Here is a 20,904-nt window from a genome sequence, read left to right as displayed (position 1 = left end):
AATTCAAGAGCCCAGTCCCAACTGACAAATCTACAGCATGACTCTTGCACCCAAGGCTCAGGGATCATTGTGGAAGAGGGGCAGAAAGGTTATAAGATCCAAAGAAGTAGGGAGTTAGAAATGTCAGAGAAGTTACAGCCATGAAATCTTACCAACATGGCTGTCTAACCCTGCCCTGAACAAACAGGACACAAGTAGACATGCTGATGTAGAGGGGGAAAGCCCTGGAGGCCTCACCTCTAGCCAGAGAACTACAGACAACTAAGGAATGCGGAGAGCAGTTCCCAAGGGAGAGGCACCAATTAGTCGTCCAATACCAAATGGTCAGCTCTAACAAGTAACACTATACAGACTGACTGAGCATATTGTTTATATATACTTAAGAATACACACACATATATCTAACAAAAATGTAAAAAAGACCATTAATTTGAAAGAGATACAGAGCAGGGGTACATGAGAAGTTTTGGAGTGGAGAAAGGGAAGGGGAAGTGATGTAATATGTCTCAAAGAAAAAAAAAACTGTAATTTTAAATATATATAAAATCTTTTAATGTTTTTTAAAATAAAATTTTAGTTTAGTATATTTTAGAATGTTGAATGTTTTTTTAAATTTAATTTTGGCCCTAATTTTTCATCATTTTCCTAATGATACATATGGCTATTTTATTAACTAAAAACTTAAAGTTCAGTTATTTGTGTGTGTTACACACGTGCGGTTAAAGGACAACTTGTGGGAGTGAGTTCTCTCCTTGTACTATGAGGACCCTGGGCTAGAACTCAGGTGTTCAAGTCGGGCAGCAAGCACCTTTACCCACTGAGCCAACTTGCTGGCTCTTTTTTTTTTTTTTTTTTTGAGACAGGGTTTCTCTGTGTAGCCCTAGCTGTCCTGGACTCGCTTTATAGACTAGGCTGGCCTCAAACTCACAGTGATCTACCTACCTCTGCCTCCCTGAGTTCTGGGATTACAGGCGTGAACCACTGTGCCCGGCTTGCTGTCCCTAATTAATTTTAATTCCGTTTTTAAAAATTAGATGATAAAGCCCTGCCAGCTGCTTGGGAGGCAGAGTCAGGGTGATTGCAAGTTCAGGACCTGCTTACACTACAGAGTGAGTGCATGATCACCCTGGGCAACTTTGCAAGACTGTCTATAAACAGTGTGTTAACACTACCAGTAAAAATAGTTCTTCATGTCATATAAAATAGTACTAAGCTGGTCATGGTGCCACATGCTTTTAATCCCAGCACTTGGGAGGCAGAGGCAGATTTAGATCAGGCTGGTCTGCATAGCAAGTTAGAGGCCAACCAATGCTACCTAGTGAGGCCCTGGCTGAATGAATGAATGAATGAATAATGAATAGTATGGAAAAGAAGACAATTATTGACACAGCTAAGCTTAAGTCAGACTGGGTTGAGACCAGCCCACTTGGAGTAATTGCTGAGCTCAGCTTTAGGAAGTTGTGTTCCATAACACCTTGGACACTGTGTGAACAATCAAATATAGTTCTGTCTTCTTACCTGACTTGAGTCGCAGCAAGTCAGAGCCCATATGCTGTGTTCATGCTTGTATCTCCAGGAGTACATTAAAAAAAAAAAAATCTCTCTCCTTTTCCCATTCTTTGATTTACATATCCTTTTTTTCTTCACTTTAAATCTGTGTGTGTGTGTGTGTGTGTGTGTGTGTGTGTGTCTGAGTCTGTATGTGTACACCAGTTGTGTGCAGTGCCAGTGGAGGTCTGAAGAGGGCGTTAGAATTCCTGGACTGGAGTTAAAGGGATATAAGCCATCATGTAATTGCCGGGAAACCAAACCCAGGTTCTCTGCATGAGCAGGCTGTCCTTTTAGCTATTGAGTTGTCATTTGAGCCTTCAATACATAATTTTAACATATACTTCATAGCTCCTTATTGTGGGGGCCATGCTCCAAGACCTCTGCTGGGCACCTCTGTGGGTCATACTTAACCAGATCAGTTGTTAATATTTTTAGAAGTGTCGAAAGTAATTGGTTTCATTATTGCATTCCCCCACCCCACCCCACAAATTGTATCCTGTTCTTAATTGCACTCCCTACTGCCCTCTCTTGACCACCCCACCCACATTCTTGCTTTAAAAACAGTGTCATCTCAGCTGAGTGCAGCTGTGACACAGGCCTTCAGTTGTGGGGCTCAAACAGGAGGATCACAAGGTTGAAGTTGGCCTAGGTGACAAGGTAAGGCCCCGTCTCAAAAACTAACAAAACAACAAAGGCAACAGCAACAACAAAATTATATAAATCAAAAATGTAAGGAGTATCTCCTCTGCGGGAGGATGGACTGCATGGTACTAGTCAAGGGAGGGGACCAACAGGACAGGTTAGGGCAGAGGATAGCTTCTTTGATATACAGAGCAAACAAAAAGCACAGCATACCCTCTGAATGGTTTAACATAAACCTATGCTTTTCATTCCCCAAACCCATTGTAAGTTGCATATGTAAACTTCTCTCTCCAGCAGTAAGTGTGGTCTGCCCTCAGCTTTGTAAAATGACTTCCTTCCCCAGCCTTTGTGAGGCAGAGGCAGGCAGAGCTTTGAGTTTAAGGCCAGCCTGGTTTATAAATAAGAGTTTCAGGACAGCCAGGGCTACACAGAGAATCCCCCCCCCCTTTTTTTTTTTCCAGAGACTCCCTATCTTAAAACAAAACAAAACAAAAAGTTTAAAATGACTTCCTTACCTTTGAAAATATAGCATATATAATTGAGGAGTTAAGTGTTTAGCTTGTGAAGAAAAAAAATTAATAGCTATCAGTAAACTAATCAGATATAATCAGATATATGACTTGTGTTCTTTAAAAAACTGATTTTCATCTTCTGTTTTCTGGAAAATGCTGTCTAAGTTATAACTTGATTTGTAAAATAAAGGAGGGACTTTGGGTTTTTAGAGATTACACATTCACTAATAGACTATAAAATAAATTATTCGAAAGAAATAAGTGCTGACACTTAAATTGTAATCATGCAAAATATCAAATAAGAAAAATACAGGGCTTTGTTACTTTGTTGTGTTGTTGTTGTTGTTGTTGTTGACATTGGGTCTCCTTGGTGTAGTCTTGGCTGGCCTAGAAATGACAACGGCCTACCTCCCCCTGCTTACTGTGTGCTGGGATTAAAGCTGAATGCCACCATGCCCAGCCACATTTTGTTTTAAGTTAAAATGCGATAACTGAATTGAAGTTGAACGTTTGTATGTTCAGCTAGCTCTTGCTAGTATTGGAAGCACAGAGCAGGGGTTGAGAGTTCCAGGCTAGCCTGGGCTTTGTAGTGAGACCTCAAAAAAGCAAACAGAAAACAAGACAAAAAATCCCAGTCAGTGAATTAGCACAATGACTTTTTAATTTTAGTATAAGGATAATAAATAGTATAGCAAATGAAAATAGCATGTGGGCAATGCATGTCTCTTATTAGCTGCCATTACTAAAGGCTCCTCACTTAGAACAGACCTTTAGCTAGCTCTGTTACCCTTTTTCTTGATTTGAGGCTGAACAGGTATAAGAGGCTGGGAAATTTCCAAAGAAAGGAAGCCAATGATCTTACAGTTCTGGAGATCCCAAAGCAGTTTCTACTGCTTAGCTCTGCTGAAGGCCGCAGGGATGGGAACAGAGGTGAAAGTGATGGAGAGAAAGATGAGTAGCCAAGCTTGCCTTTTATAATGATCCATTCTCAAGGAAACTTGCAGTAGGAGACTAGCATTCATCTTTGCCAAGACTGTGATGCCTCAGATTACAGATTTACTTTGGACTGAGCACCATCTCTTAAATATTCCCACCATCTCGCAACATTGCCATACTGGGGACCAAAATTCCCACATGGGAACCTACAGAAGACAAACCTTGGCATCATCAAAGGCTATTTTACACATTTTACTTGCTGTCTCAAGACACAACATATCCCAGAAGAGTTTTGAGAGTGGTTTGGGGAGGTTTTCTACAAGGTCTAGGCTTTTACAGACACCAGTGTTTCTAAAGAGATAGGCCCACTAGGCATGCTGGCACATACATGTGGGAGGCTGAGGCAAGAGGGTGACGTTCAAGATGTGCCTCGGTCCCTGAGTAAGACCCTGTCTAAAAAAATAAACAGGCCAGTGTAGTTCAGAAATACTACATCAAGACGTAGCCTGGCTCTGGGAACAAAACCAGACTGACAATGTCATTGTTTAGAAAGCAAGTCACTCTAAGAAAGGATTTTGGTCACTTTTCTAGCTTTTTAATGACTGTACGTACATCGGAAGCATTGCTTTCTGTGTTCTCATCCCATCATTTTGGAGATAGTCATTACTAGCAGGGAACACTTATGTTTCCTCAATATTAAACACAGTTCATGCTAATTTAAAATTTGCTTAAGAAGTGTTTCACGCCTCATGCTTTAACATACTAATTAATGCACACACCGAGCTTTAATCAAGTGTTGTAAAGATTATTACATACCGGGATTGTTTAGTATATTTACATGTACTAAAAATAAGCCATATTAGACATATATTTCAGGAAACCATTATATGTGAATCAAAGTCTGTTTCTAGCTTAAGAATAACAAATGCATGAAATGTCAAGGCACCCGTCTTTGTTGTGACTTATCTTTACTGAACCTGTGGGTGTATGTGCAGCTGTCAGCAGGTCACCAGCTAGAACAATGGTGACCATCATTATGTATATGATGGGAGCTCAGCACAGATGCATGCTGCTTTCCTCTGCAAGCTTTCTAAGAGCAAGTAGATTTTTATCAAGGAAGATTCCTTTGTTGACCATGAAAAGAAAAGATTCACCCACATCATTTTTACAGATATCTCCTTTGAAAGATTTCACCATTTCTTGATCGTTATTTAATTCTATTCTTTTTATTTTGATTTACTAAGTGGGGTTTATAAAGTTTCTCTACTTTTCTTCTGCTGTGATAACTTTCTGGGGACACAGCCCCCCAAAAAAAAGAACAGTAATATAAAAGTTCACCCTCTTTACATTGAGGAAACAAAAAAGCATGTTATGGAGGACAGTGGGGAGTGGAAAATGTGTTTTGTCATATTCTTTTTTCTTCTTTTTTGAGACACAGTTTTTCTGTGTGGCCTTGACTGTCCTGGACTTGTTTAGTAGACCAGGCTGGCCTCAAATTCACCAGGGTCTGCCTGCCTCTGCTTCTCTGAGTGCCGGGAATATAGGTGTGTGCCACCTGGCCTGCGTTTTTTTTTTTTTAATTGAAAAAAATGTTCAAGGGCTTTGATGAGAGAAGATGAGCTCTGTCCTTGGTCACACAAAGGAGCAAAATAAGAAATAGTTGTTAGTATAAAAGTCAAGTGCTTTAAATTTTGAATCACATTCTTCATTCTTACTATCTTGGGTGTTGTATTCATGGAGTCTCTGAGCGGTATTACGTGTTTTATTTGTATTATCCCTGACCCTCAGAGTAACCCCCTGAGGTAAGTTTTCTTTTTCAAAAAATGAGAAACATGAGATTTGGAAGAAGCTCCCATGGGTAGATAATAGCATAGCCTGAATTCATTTGAAGTGTTTCCCCTAAAAGTGATGCTCTTTGTTAGAACTCCTCAGTGATTCACAAGTCAGCCAGGCCCTGTTCTGCCCTGAGGAGACCTGTGGACGGTTTCGTTCAGTTTTGCACAGTCATGGGCACATAGCACTCTTAGCTTTGTGATGAACGTGAAAGTAGAAGCAAAATCTTAGCCTGCTGTAAGGAGGCAGAGAAAGACAGTGTAAAGGGAACAGAGCACATTTCAAGTACAAGTCAAAGTGTCCTTATTTAGCTTGCACATTGGTTACGAGAGTACAGGTTTTACTTCAGCGATGCAAAGCATTGCATTTAGCCTCCTTAAGCATTCTTTTGTTGCTTGTGTAATGTTCAGCCATCAATTACCAGAATTTTCACACTCTGTTCTACAAGATCATATTGTTTTCTTTTATCTAGAAAGCCAATTGTCTCCCTGTCCCCACATTTCTCTTAAATTAGGAAACTGAAGAATCTACCTGTTTTTACTTGTTCAGAGCTAGAAAGGATTTGCATTTTTATATTTCAAAATTAAATGCATTTGATAACACAAAGAAAAAAGTAACTGAAATAGATATTTGAATAAACAAAAGGTATAGAATTGTACAAGTGGTTGGCCCCTCATCTCACACACCCACAGTTTACATTGTGATACACTACTGGAAGCTCCCAGCAAATGGCCTTGCACTATCAAGAAAAGTAAAGCATCATTTTTCAGATAAGACCTATTGAATGCATAGAAGTAGATGATACAGTTCAAAAAGTAATTTTGTCAAGAACAGACAACTTAAAATGCTAAATTAACAGTTAAATTGAAAACTCCACCATCTGGGCTGCTGTAGTCCTTGAGTGTTCCAGGAGTTAGTGTTTTCGGTACCAGCCTTTTAGCAAGGCCAGTAATTAATCTTACATAAAAGTGCTTGATACATAAATGAGAGAAAAGCGTGTCCATCAAAGAATTAGAAACATCAAGATACTTAACACTGTCTCCTAATGTTTGTATTATTTTATGTGAGGTACAATATTATAATGCTTATTTCAAAAAAATTAGGTTTTGATTAAACGTGTCGGCAAAATTGATCTCTTCCTATAAGAAACTGTTTGATGTGTGGTACCTGCTGTCTTAGAGCTGTGAGACTGTACGAACACAGCACATTGTGATTTATAGGAACCATATTGTTATCTTTGAAAAGAAAATTGCTTCCCTGCAGTTCTTGCTCTTATCAGGATGCTTTGCCCTTTGAATGCATCAGCCTACAGAAGCCCCAGAGTTTTGTGAGACACCTGTTTGGAGGTTGTCAGACCTGCTTCTTGTGACAAGTTTAATCTTAAGGAGTTCCATAATGTAGAAGTTCATGTGACTATTTTTTTTTAACTGATGTAAGAACTGTCTTTTACTTCATTGAGCAATGGGATGAAGTTGATTAGAAATGAATGTAGTAGTTGTGATTTAGGAATTGAAGACCTTAGGATTAGCTATATTAGTATTATTATAAGAAGGTGGTGGGAGGAAAAAGTACATGAATGTAGTAACAGTGAGAATGAAAAGAATTTCAAGTAGAGAGAAGACATTAAATGAATCACATGTGGCAGAACTTGTAATTGATGTTTTGGTTTAATTTCTTAGATTTTTATAAAGATGTGGGTTGACCATTTCTTACAAAGTTAAATATAAGCCAGGGGTGGTGGCACACTCCTTTAATCCCATCACTCAGGGAGGCAGAGGCAGGAGGATCTCTGTGAGTTCGAGGCCAGGGTGGTCTACAAAGAAAGTTCAGGACAGCTAAGGCTACACAGAGAAACCATGTTTCAAAAAAAAAAAAAGTTGAATATATTTAAAGTGTAGGCCAGCATTACCAATGTTTGCCTAAGAAATCATATGTCATAAGCCAGCATTACTAGATGTTTGCCCAAGAAATCATACGTCCGTTCAAATGGTTTCCATAGATATTTATAACCACCAAAAACTGGAATCCCAGAGTTTTGTCAGCCAGCGAAAGGATAATGAAATTAGGTATGCCTGTGTACTGTGTAATGGAATATTGGTCAACGGTAACCAACTCACTTTGCTTAGTGACATGGACAGGTTTCAGAAGCACTAATACCAGGTGCTAAACCTAGACTCAAGTTTGTGTTCAGTAATTCCATTTAGGTGATATTCTGTGAGTTAAGAATGTAAGGGCTTTGGGCACTGGATTAGGGGTCAGTGCTTGAGTGTGTGTAAGTCATTGGCTTCAATCCCTGTCGGGGGAAAGGGACAGAGGAAGTAGAGATGTTAAGCAAGAAGAAAACAAACTTTAGGGACAGAAATTAAGTTAGTGGTTGCCATGAAGCTGAATTTCCACGGGGGGGGGGGTATTCTTCAAAGTAGTGTTTTGAAAATTTGTAGCATGTTAATTGTGACCTTAGATTTAACTGCTGGTATGGACTTTGAAGCCACATCAGAACAGATGAAAAGATTTGATAGGATAAAGAGTAAGAACAAGGCATTTAAAAACTCTAAGAACTTTGTAGTTTGCCCCTTGTCTCAGAAGTATTCATGAAAGAATTTAGAATGAAGATAATAGGTTAATTATTCCTAAGACCCTTGTTTCTGTATAGCAGAGTTATCAGTCTGTTGGAAAATTGGTTTGTGTGAGGATCTAGCTTTACTGATTTGAAAATAAACTATTTCCTGGTCTTGTAGCTAAATTCTTTCTATGACCACATAACTAGTTAGTTCTCTGTCTTTAAACAAAAACACAGTGAAATACATCACCTAAACTAATACTTTATTTCTCAAATAGGCTGCAGGTTTGGTTAAAAGAATCAGCTTCTTGTATTAGCTGGTACCTCACTGCAGATATTTCTGTATCACCTTATCAATTCATGGCACTGTTCTGCACTCCACAGGAGTATCAGAATTGTGGGGTCATGGTGCTGCTGCGCTCTCACCAAACATGAGAGTCCCTGCATTAACTTGGTAATGGAGATTCTTGACTGGGGTCTTTCCGAAGCTCTTCCCTTGAGATTCCTAATAAGTCAGATACCTAATAAAGCATGCTATGGAAATGTGAAATGCATTGATCACTTGAATAGACCTGGAAGAATTTCCTTCATTCCTTTTCCTGTGGACCAGCAGTCCATGTTCATAAGCTTAGTGCTTCAAAATAGTTCTGACAGGAATTTTGGTTTTTTATGTTATTTAAAGCTACAGTTCTTTGCTTTATAAAATGTTTTGTACTTAGTTCAGTTTCTTTTCTCTAGTGTATATACATCCTGACTGATAAAGCTCAAATTTAGTGATTCTTTGTCTGCCCACTCGCCTAGTTCCAGAGCATGAGAGGCTGTGGATAACAGTGAAACTAGACCCTCAATTTGAGTGTTTTAGGAGCAGTTCATTAACTAATGAATATGGTGACCACTGGGCATGGTTCTACATGCCTATAATCCCAGGGAGGCAAGGAGATGGTTGTGAGATCGAGGCCAGCCTGGGCTGCATAGCAAGGAGCAGGCCAGTCAAGGGCCTAGGGGTAGATGACTGGTTAGATCTGCTCTGGAACTGCACGATGGGGTAAAGTGGACACAGGTGACTTTCCAGTGACATTTCTTGCATTTCAAGTGTAATGTAAGCTGTCACTGTTGGGCACGCACAGTGTGGTTTAAAACGGAGAAGTCAGAATTCTTTCTCGGTCTCTTACTGCTTTAAACATCTGTGATTCTATGTTCATAAACTTCCCATGTTATTCCAGCTCTAAAACCCAAAATGGTTCATTTTGACAAAGCAGTTTGCTTTGATCTTTCCCGTTGCTGGAGGTAAAGGCCCCTTATAGTGTTAAAAATTGAGGTAAATCAACAATCTTGACTTCTCTGTGTAAGTTTCTTCAAAAGAAAAATTTGCTTGTATACTGAGAAAAAGAGGTTATTTCTGACTACCTCAGAGAAATATGAAGGGGAGTTTTATTTTTAGCCTTCATCCTGATAACATTTTTAAAACATTAATTTGTTTATCTTATGGGTGTATGTCTTTTTGCATGTATCAGTATTTATTAATAATGACTATTCAAAACAACAGACGCGCCTACTTGTTTTCATCCTACTTTATTCTAATGAGAAAATGGTATTTGAACCATCTCTTTTCTTCATTCTAGGCTGCTCTTACTTTGCTTTCTAACTCACCTATTGTTACTCTTTAACTGGGTGCTATTAAAGAATACAAACGTTCCATAGAGCACCATGGTCTCTCAGCTCAAGTGAAACAGATCTGCTGGTTTGGCTGCTAGCAAGCAGCTCGGGTTTGCTGTCAGTGTAAAAAGGACTCTAAATTCATTATGCTAGTAGTTCCTGCAAGGCAGGGTGTGAGAAATGGCTTCAGCTGTTGACTGATTGCGGTCCTTGGGCACCAGATAGCGGATGCTGGGTGTACTGCAGAAAAGCTGATTAAAGCCCTAGGATCTCTTAACAGGAAGAGTAGAGGCATTTGTAATATGTACTTACATATTTCTTTTCAAAGTATTGCCTTATTATCAGCCTATGCAGACAGAAATAATATTTTTTGGAAAAATGTGCATTTTGGTGAAAATAGCAAGCTGTGCATGATTAGGACCTTTGTGCAGGTAGAGAGATTGGAACTTTGAGGAGCCTGAGTCCTCTGCAGTTTTGTTACTTAGCTTATTGGAATTATATATCACCGTGACTTGAATTTCAGGAGTAGTGACTTGCAGTTCGAGGTGTACACACACACACACACACACACACTGCATAATGCACAATGTAGAATGTCAACTGTCAGAGCCTAGTATCTCATCCCTGTGTTCTGGCTGCCTTTCTTCCCAAAAGAAGTTTACTGGAGTGAAGTATGGGAATATTTGATCTAGTCAGTAAACTGGAAGATACTTAAATACAGTGGAATTCATACTTGTTAACATTCAACATTTTCTCAACAAGTTCAAACTTAAGACCTTTCATGACCCTTTCACTTAGTCAGCCTCATTGTCCTGTAGATGTCATTGGTTTGTCTAGTAAGAGCAAGTGTTTCCCTTCTCTCTCACATTCCTCATCTGAAAGCCACTTGTTTCTTCTTTAAAACCCTGTTTTAGTTTCCCTCTCCCAGAAAGGCCTCGTTATCCCACAGTTTGTTAGTAATCCCATTTAGACTAGCCAGTAAGCCCATAATAGTATTTCATAGGATTTCCCCACAATCTACTGTAATCATTTGCTTACTTCTCTCTCTCTCCTTTAATAGGATAATATTCCTTGAAGTCAGAGATGGCAGTGTTGTCTTTGAATCTGGCATATATATGCCTTTTGAATGCATGAGTGGCTTCTGTAGACATATTCTATAACTTGCATTATTTAGATTGTAATTATTCAGACTTTAGGTTTTAAATTTGACTTTATAACACCACATTCCTAGTATGTTCAACTCCCATTTCGCTGTTAAAAAAATGTTTAATAAAGGTAAGTTTTTAGCATGAGCTCTTTTGGCCTGAAGATACAATATTCCTTTTAGGCAGTTAATTATTAAACAATCCAAATTACCAATTTATAGGAAATTGGAAACACTAATTCTGTGATTCTGAAATTGTTCAATCTACCATATGGAATTGGGGGTGCATAGAACTGACTTTATTGGTAGAAGATTTCCTTAATAACTTCTGTATTTGCAAACATGTGGTTATAATTTGTAGATTTTTAGCCTAGTTCCAATCCAAAGACAAGACAGAGGCAACACTATTAAATATCTGTTAATAGTGGATTTAATCAACTGCTCAGGGGTCCTTGCTATCTTTGTAGCAAGGACAAATGAAATAACTCATTTTTTGTAGCAAAATGCAAAGAAAATTTAAAGAAAGGTATAATTGTAAATTTTAAAGTATTTTAAAATAATTTTAGATTATTGTATACCCTTTATTTAATCTAAGGTTTTTTTCTTTTTCTAATGTATACCTGATACTTTCACGGAAGGATATGTTAAGACAATTCATCTAATTATTTCTTTAATGAAATTGCCAGCAGAGTCACTGCATTATAGCTGAATCATAATCCTGGCTGTTCTTTTTATTTATTGAAGGAACAAACACAGTTTTGTTATTGTTAAGGTACCTTGTTCTTCAGTTGAGCTTGCAAAAGAAACTTGCTCTGAGAAAGCTGCTATGAAAGATTTGTAATTTCTATTTTCACTCTGACATATTTTGAAAAATCTGTTGTGAAAATTAGAAGAGAATAAAATTACCCGTGTCATAGCAGTTAGTTCTCTGCTCATTTCATGAGACATGAGACCGTTACTTAATAATAAGATTTACTGTTGGTAGAATTTGCTGTAGCAAGTGTGAAGGTTAATACAGGTTAGGTTATTGTTGCCGGTGAAGAATGTGCTCTCTGTTTTGGTTTTGGAGCACTGCCTCCAAGAGGCGCATAACATTTGGTACGTAGTTCACGTATTTCTAGTCTACAGACCTTCCCTATCGAGGTGAAAAAGAATTTGTGATTCTGATATTTACACTTTTTTTTTTTTTTTTTTTTTTTTGCTGCTGTATAAAGCTCAGTGATGATAATTATTTTCAAAAAAAACTTTCCATGGCATTACAAATAAAACAGGTTTTTTTGAAGGCTAGTAATTTGTACCTTTAAAGAGCCAGATTATTTTGCTTTTGTCTCAGAATGTATTATGCTTTACAAGTGTACTGTGACAGCCTGAATACAAACGAGGGGGAAGGGACATTGTCTTGAGCTGGCATGCTGTTATCAGAGCGAATGTGTTCCTGGATTCGAGGTTTAGCATTCATTGGTTGTCTGAAGAAAGCTATTTCATCTGAGGATTGGACAAGAAGCTGCGTCAATTTGCTGCCCGTCTCCAAGGCACTGGTGATGCTGCCTTCACAAGCTGGCTAACGTCACGGCTCCATCACCCAGCGGGGTGTGGACTCTCTTTTTCTCTTCTTCTCTATTTAATTCTCTATTTGCTGCCTACTGCATTTCTTAATCTGTCTTCTGCCAAATGCTAACAGCATGATATTTTGCAATCATCTAGGTGAATACAAAAAAGACGAACTCCTGGAAGCTGCTAGGTAAGTGATTTCATTCATTTTAAGTGAGTATAATGCATTTAAGGGAGGGGACCAGGTAGAGGAGTGTAAAGATTTATAACGTGTTCTTGTCTTGCTTGGGCTTTAAGGGATAGTGTGGATAAGATCTACTAAGTCTTTGTGCACTTTATTTTACATTGTTAGTGGACATAATGACAGAACCCTTCACTAGGCTGAGCATTGTAAGACTAATTTTATTTGTAACATATCTTGAGGTACTACTACCTGCAGACCTTTTAAAAGATATTCTTGGAGTGTTTATATGCCTATGTCTTTCTTCTGCTTTGAAGATTTTTTTTTTCCTAGCCAAGCTTGAAGGAGAGACGTAAAGTAAATGTTAAAATTCTCAGCTATTTTGTTGTTGGTGATGGTGGTGATGGTGATTTATAATTTAATTGATTACCTCTTTATAGAATTTGTATTTTTAAACTCCAGAGGTTTAGATCATTTTTTTCAGAATTAAGTTTGTTTGTAATTAAAATGCTGTAGATAAATTTTTAAATGTAGAAAGCTACATCACCCAAGATAACATACTACCACATAATTAACAGAAATTATGGTAACCGAAATAAATATTATAGACATGCATTTTAATTCATATTTTAAAAATTAAAGCAAAATCCTTGTTGTTTTCCACTCTTAATGAAAACATCCATAAATATTCATAAGAAGCTATAATTTTACAGAAATTAACTTACGTCTTTTTATAGGAGTGGTAATGAAGAAAAACTAATGGCTTTACTGACTCCTCTCAATGTGAATTGCCATGCAAGTGATGGGCGGAAGGTAAGTTATTTCAAATGTCGCCTTTTCCAGTAATTTCTTATTGCTTTACAGTATGATTTTATTAAGTATGGTCTGTGTGGATGTTTACATGTACATATTTGTAGCTGTTTTTCTGCCATTCTTGCACTGTAATGACATGCTGCTCTCTCTGGCTGGTCATGACAGACTCATGGAGCTGGAGAAGTATGGGTCTTAAGTAAGCTTTCCCTTAAATGTTATGTACTGAAAGTTTGTCACATGAACTGCACGCAGTGTTTTCAGTGAATAAAATTAAAAACATGCTCTCTGTGTCATGATAGATATCATATTTGTTTGTTAGGACATAAGCATTTTTAAATTATGTGGTAGGTTTGCCTACTAGATACCAACACTTTTTCTACTAAAGGTGAGAAACTGTTAATGATTTTTTCGATCTCTATAACAGTTCTGCTTTTTTTTTTTTTACTTAATTGCAGCATATTGTAAGAAAGTAGATTAAAAGAGAAGTATTCTGCATGAAGATACACTTGTCATAACTGTAAGGTGGTGTATAAAATGCGCAGCCAGCAGCCTCATTGTCTGCTCTGTATTCATGCTGCATACAGAATGAAATGTGATGTGTTTCAGACTGTGGTAATTGACTGCAAAGTTTTGCAATGATTTACCTAGTAGACTAAAAGAACCTCAGAATATTCTCTACTGCTCTAAACTAGTGAATTTACTGAGTACTCTTCCTAGCTCTGGGGAGGTGATTTTAAAGGGTAACTGCTCATTTTTCCTGCCGTTTGGTGTTGCTTTTGGGATTTTGAGCCCAGTGAGTACTTTGAGTCCCGTGTTTTATTTGGATCATCTCAGTGGGTGGAGTTACTTCTCTCACTGTGTGGGCAGAGCCCGCTGCATCTGTAGTAAGTGCGGCTGTGGATGTACACAGACCTAGAGCCCACCTTCTCGGTTCTCGGTAACCATTTCAGGACTGGCCAGTTGATGGCCAGTTACTGTAGCAGGAGCTGAAATAGCCACCCTAGCTTCATTCCCAGTCCTCATCCCTTAGTCTGTACAGCCCCATTTTCCTCTCCTAAGGAGATATTCTCTTCTCTTTACAGCACATATTCCATGGTTCCTTTTCTGCTTTAACCATATGGTTTTTGCCACAGACTTCCTTACATTGTGTTTATGCTTACATGTCTGTCTTCTGTTATTCTATTAGGGTTTTGTTTTTTGTTTTTGTTTTTCTAGTGCATCAAGCTGGCATCTAACAGCAGCTTAGAGTATTAGTCTGGTTCACTGACAAACATGATTTTAACCCTTGAGTGAGAAAATCATCTCTGCAACTCTTGCTGTTCAGAAAATTAAATTCATTGTATATGAATGAAAGATTGTATGCTTTCTGTTATTCTTACTTTGTATTCTATTTATTTGTGGATAGTTAGAACATGAGGAAGAACTATATTTTCATGTCTAAGACATCATTATGAACATACCTGAGATACCATACTGAAGAATTTTTGCTTAAATAATACAATAATATTCCAAAAACATACACTTACACATTTATACATTATCAGGCCTTTTCAAATAAAATCAGGTAACAAAAGAAAATTAAATAGGCATTATTAGGTTTTATTGCAATGCATATATTCTAAAGAATCATTCACAGTTGTCATCTATATGCAAACCACAAATAAAATTGCATACATATAGGTTGGTAATATTGATGTTTAAATTTTTATTCTCACGTGTGGCAGAGTGATGCTTACTAACATGCACTAGTGTGTAAAAGCCACAGGCAGAATTCCCGGCACTGGTGGAGGGTTGCTGCTCAACGTCTGGTCATGACAGTGTTGTCAGCTTTCTTGGAGGAGGTGTCAAGAAAACATGTGAGCGAATCCAAGCTGACCAATTACAATTTTCTCTCTCAGATATTTGATACATTTTACTTTTAGGATTTTCTCATGTGTTACTAGGATTAGGGAAGCTGTTTTTACATCATACAAGAATAAAAGTATGTTTTCATGTTAGTCAGTTCGTGGAGTTTTTAACATTTTACTTCTTGGCTTTTATATTAGAACAGGTCATACAATCAAATCCTGTGTTTAGAGGTTCTCCAAAACACTGCTAATGCTGAACTGATTCTATCCTTAGTTTTACTACAGTTCTTGGTTTGTAAATTTCAAAGGCCCATAGAAATGTAAATTCACGAATAGTTTTAGACAGAAATGTTCCTTATACAGTGACTTGTGGGTGGAGAATTGGTCAAAGCTGTGTAGGGGGTGAGAGTGAGTATTCTTCTTAATGCTCTTGTGTGTGATTGGATACGTTTTCCTTGTTTTGTGCTTGTTACTGTGACTGGATGGTCTGGTTAGGTACATAGAAGTGGTTCATGTTTGATTCCCACAGCTGTTTTTCCAGCCTCTGGAGTTCTGAACATCATGATGCATCAGGAAGGCTCTGCCTGTTTTGTCTTGTTGAGTTTTGCTGTTATTTTTACTTAAAGGCAAAAATCACCATAAATTAAAAGCTGGACTGCACACCCAGCAACTTGGGGAAACTGAAGCAGGAGATTAAAATTTTGCAGGGCCAGCTTGCTCTAGATAATGAAATCCTATCTTAAAAAATAAACGAAAGAAAAAATTTTAGGTGTTTTGGCAAACTGAGCAGAGGAGGGTGGCTTTGTAGACAGGAAGAGCACAGGAGAGTAGGAACAGAACAGCAAGCACAATGGAGGGCTCAAGGGGACGTTTTTTATTTTTAGTTTTTGGAAGACAGGATTTCATTGTAAGTCGGGGACTGTCCGTAAACTACAGGCTGGCCTATGACTCATGGAGATCCACCTGCCTCCGCCTCTAATTAATGCTGGGATTAAAGGTTATGTGCCACTAAGCCTCTTTCCTTAACTGGTATGTTGAGCTGCCTTTTAGAGAATTTGGCTAATATCTCTTTAACCCGAGTTCTCCAGAGGTCAGAAAGCAATTTCATTTCTGATTGTCTGTATAAACTTTTCTTTTTAAAATAAATAATAATTAAAAGATTTTTGTAACATTTTATTCTAAAATGCTACCTTCATTCAATTATTATACATGGTCTTAACACTAGAAATTTACACACCTCCTAAATAAAGTTAATCCTTGTGTTTCTGTCCATTATGATTAGATTCTGTTACACAGTTTTCAATTGCAATGAAACTCAACCAGAACTCTGCCTTTCTGGATGACTTTATTCTCATACTTTTAAACCTAATTTTTGGCCTTTAATCACCCTTTATGGTATTTCCTGTCAATATCAGATGTGTTTGTAATAGCTAAATGTTCTGCTTTCGCTTTGCTATCTAAATATGAGGTGGTAATATTATTCTCTTAGGTTTTTTTTCACTCTCAGTATTCCTATGTATTTCTTTCTATAATAAGTGAACATATTTGAATGTATCTCTCCACCCCTCTCTTTTGTTGTTTGTCTTTTTTTTTTTTTTTTTTTGAGACAGAATCTTTCTGTGTAGCTCTAGCTGTCCTGGAACTCGCTGTGCAGACTGGGCTGACCTTAAACTCACAGAGCTCTACCTGCCTCTGCCTTCCGAGTTCTGGGATTAAAGATATGCACCACCAGGCTGGACCTGTTTTTGTTTTTAGATTTGCTAGCATTTAGTGTCTTGGGAGTTCTTTTTGGTCTTACTCTGTGTTGTTTACCCTTTGAACTTTAAGCAAATCCTTTCAAAACAAATTTCCTGAATTTGTTTTGTCCTTATATAACAAAAATGGGTGGAATGGGATTACAGTTTGTGTTTCTGAGAGAGAATTATGTGTCTTTCTGCACCCATCCCTTTTGCTGCTTTGATGTCACATACAAAATGTAGCTAACATTTGATGTTTTAAAAATAGTGTAAGTCTGGGTGGTGGTGGCACACACCTTTAATTCCACCACTTGGTAGCAGGCAGATCTCTGAGTTCAAGGTCAGCCTGGTATACATAGTGAGTTCCAGAACAGCCATACTACACAGAGAAACCCTGTCTCAAAAAGAGAAGGGGTTAGAGAAGGGGGTTAGAGAGATGGCTCAGCAGTTAACTTCAGAGGCCCTGAGTTTAATTCCCAGCACCCACATGGTGGCTCACAACCATCTACAACTATAGCCCTATGGGATCTGATGCTCTCTACTGGTCTGCAGAGGTACATGCCAAGAAAACACCCATAGGCATAAATAAATCAGTCTTTTAAAAATGGAGTTTTAATAGAGTTCCTGGAATTTCATGTTTGTTTTGTTTCTTACATTTATTACACTCAGAATACTCAGAAACTCAGTACCTGCCATGCGCATGCTGTTCTGAATATCATAGGATAGAAATAAATGAAGTGGTATAATGATTGAGATATTATCATGGATGTTGAAATTGATTACTAAAAAGTTTTAATATTCCTTTTGGTATGGTAGTTAGGGAATATAGAGTAAAGGAGAGATTTTTTTTTCTGGACTTTTAATGATGATAGTATTTAGACATCTGCAAGAATTCACAAATTTATAAACATGCAATTGGGGCACCACAGTAAAATTAGAAAAGCAGGTTGTCTTGTATGTCAGATGCAACTGAAAATATTTGCTTCTATAACAAATAATGAGTGAGACACTGAGAAAAGAAAAGTCATCAAGAAAAACAATAGATTAAACTATGTTTAATCAACTATGGGTTCATTAAAAGCACATATTCTCTTACAGAGGACTAGAGTTTGGTTCCCAGCACCCACATTGAGTTGCTAAAACTGCCCATAACTTAAGCACAAGAGGATTTGATCACACACACACACAGCACTGCAGAGGTGGTTTAGTGTTTAACTTAGTGTTCATTGCTCTTACAAAGGACCTGGGTTTGGTTCCCAGCACCTACTTGATGAGTCACAATCACCTGTAACTTGGGTTTTAGGGACTATAATGTCCTCTTCTGGCCTTCACAAGCTACCACATATAAGTGATACACATGCTCGTACAGGCTAACACATACACACCAATACAAATTAAATAAACCTTTAAAATCTGTTTCATATGTAAACCAGTGGGAAATATTGTAAAATTTAATACCATGCACTGAAAACACCATGAAGAAAACATGGTAAACTTGAAAGAGCGAATAGACTCTTAAGGCTGGAGAGACTGGTGCCCTTGGCTCTTCTGTTTCCACAGTGTGACTGTGGAATTTCCAGTTTACTCATTTGTAAATGTTGATACTTGTTTCCATTGCACAAGACAGTTGAGAGGGGTAACTGAAATATTGTGGCCAGTGTGCATGGGACAGTTTGAACACACAGTATAACCACAACAAAGCAAAGCTCTACTCCTTTGATACATTTTTGAAGCTCCTTTGATACATTTTTGAAGCCGTTTGATATTCTTGGAAGTAAAAATTAATACCTGGCTAGAAATAATGTTGATTTGAATCCCATAAAGAATGTTCAGTAAAGCACAGAGGAAAGAAAATTGATATAAGTAGTTTTTAAAATCTGATTTAACCTTGGGGTTGTAAGCATGTGTTCGTAGGATTTCTCATTTTCCATCAACAGTCTCTTTCCTCCCTTTATGCACAGCATGTTTTAGTAGGATTGCACACAGTCATTGCATGCTATATTGTCTCTCTTACTCAGGCCTTTCTTCCTTTTCCACACTGACTCTGATCTTAGCTAGGAACTACTTTGAGCAATGCAATAAAGAGGAAGTAGTTTCTGTTCAGAGAAGCCCTGGGATAGCCTGGCTACTGGTTTTTAGAATTCTTTCGTGGAATTCAGCTGCCATGCTGTGAGGCATGGTAACAGTCACAAGAAGAGGCCCATGTGAAACACTGAGTCCCCAGTGAAGCTCGGGAGCAAGTAGACTAGGCCTCACAGATAGCAGTAGCAGATAACTGGAATACCTGATGAGAAAAAAAGAAAACTATGTCCTCCCCCCCCCTTTTGTTTTTTTAGGTTAGGCAAAGCTTCTTTCAAATGGCTGCCGAGATTACGTGTTTACAGCCACCTGGAAGACTTGGGGACTTAAAAATACCACCACGGTATATTAAGATATGTCACCTGTTTTGAATTTGTATCTTACAATATTTTTTTCTCCTCTTGACAAAACAAACTTCATGTCTATTTTTGAGGTCATGGTATTATGGTGACCAGATGTTAACTGTTACCAGTTATATGGTCATACCTAGTTTTAATATATTCTTGAGGTACCAGTTTGTTTGTTTTTGTTTGTTTGTTTGTTTTTTCAGTCTAAACAGTAAAGAATTTGAGCCATGTATCCACCCCAAACTTGTAATATGTTGTGTCATTTATAGTTCAACTGTTACCAGTAAAACCAAGTTGAAGTGCTTAAGAATCTAGCTTCACAGCAGGTAGAACACATATGGTCTGCTGGCTGGTTTTGTGTCAGCTTGACACAAGCTAGAGTCAGCAGAAAGGACGGAGCGTCAGTTGAGGGAATGCCGCCATGAGATCCAGTGTAAGGCATTTTCAATTAGTGGTTGATGGGGGGGAGGACCCAGCCCACTGTGCATGGTGCTGTCCCTGAGCTGGTGGTAGTCCTGGGTTCTGTAAGAAAGCAGGCTGAGCAAACCATGGGAAGCAAGCCAGTAAGCAGCTCCCCTCCTCCAGGTTCCAGCCCTGCTTGAGTTCCTGTCCTAACTTCCTCCAGTATGGACTATGATGTGGAACTCTTCCCTGTACAACTTGCTTTTTGGTCATGACATTTTGTTGCAGCAGTAGGAACCTAACTGTGGCATGTGGTATCTGAAAAAACTTCATTTCAGCCCTCTTCCTTCATCTGAAAGGGTTATTAGTATTATCTACGGACATATACCTGGCTTCTCCAGCCTTTACTGTCCTCTGTTGTCATCCTCATTCTTGCCAGATCTTGGTCGATAAAGGTCATACCGTTTTCCAAATCTCCAGTTCTTACGGCTTGTAGTTGAGTTGTTGTTTGGGATAATAGAAGGTCAGAACTCATTAAGTCTGCATCAAGGAACTCTTCAAGTCCTAATTGTGTATCTAATCAGAGCACTTCTGCAGGGCAGCTCTTGCTGAGCTGCGTATGCCTCACCATGTTGCAGAAATACCTTATAGCAGTTTTTCTTGAATATTTATTTTGGGATACAGTATATAAAATATGCTTGTGTACATACATTTCTATAACAATAAGGGCTTGGAAATGTTTTTTTTTAATTTTTCTTGAGAATTTTACTAAAATGATCTCTTGTCAAATGTGACATTTTTGGGGTTTATTAGTAACTGTGTCAACTATGCTATTTCTCTCACTAAGAAAATAATTTTTCATAGAAGAGGGGACCACATGTTGAAAAGAAGCTGGTAAAACTTTGTGTCCTATACTTAGCCTCCTGCAGTCTTCTATGTTGAGTGATGTGAAGCAAGTAAATATTTCTATCATTTGGCTTTATGATTCATTATTACAGTTTTATTTAGAAGTTGTGTTCAACTTCAACAGCTGTTCTACAAATTGTTAGAAGCTAAGTTTATAGGGTTTTCTCTCCTGCCTTTTCAAATTATTAAACATTACATGATAAAGTTA

The 20,904-nt window shown here is 38.0% G+C and overlaps 1 protein-coding gene across 1 annotated transcript in view; it reads left to right on the top strand.

The window, feature by feature from the left end:
* Positions 1-20,904, top strand: part of Tnks (tankyrase) — a 161,092-nt gene that overhangs the window by 78,576 nt on the left and 61,612 nt on the right. The window contains exons 4-5 of the mRNA XM_060381612.1: positions 12,539-12,575; positions 13,304-13,379. Coding sequence (XP_060237595.1) covers positions 12,539-12,575; positions 13,304-13,379 — 113 coding nt within the window. The remainder of the gene's footprint in view (positions 1-12,538; positions 12,576-13,303; positions 13,380-20,904) is intronic.

Source organism: Meriones unguiculatus, chromosome 4, assembly GCF_030254825.1.
Source record: "Meriones unguiculatus strain TT.TT164.6M chromosome 4, Bangor_MerUng_6.1, whole genome shotgun sequence".
Classification (NCBI taxonomy): Eukaryota; Metazoa; Chordata; class Mammalia; order Rodentia; family Muridae; genus Meriones; species Meriones unguiculatus.
This window is presented reverse-complemented; position numbering and strand designations above follow the sequence as displayed.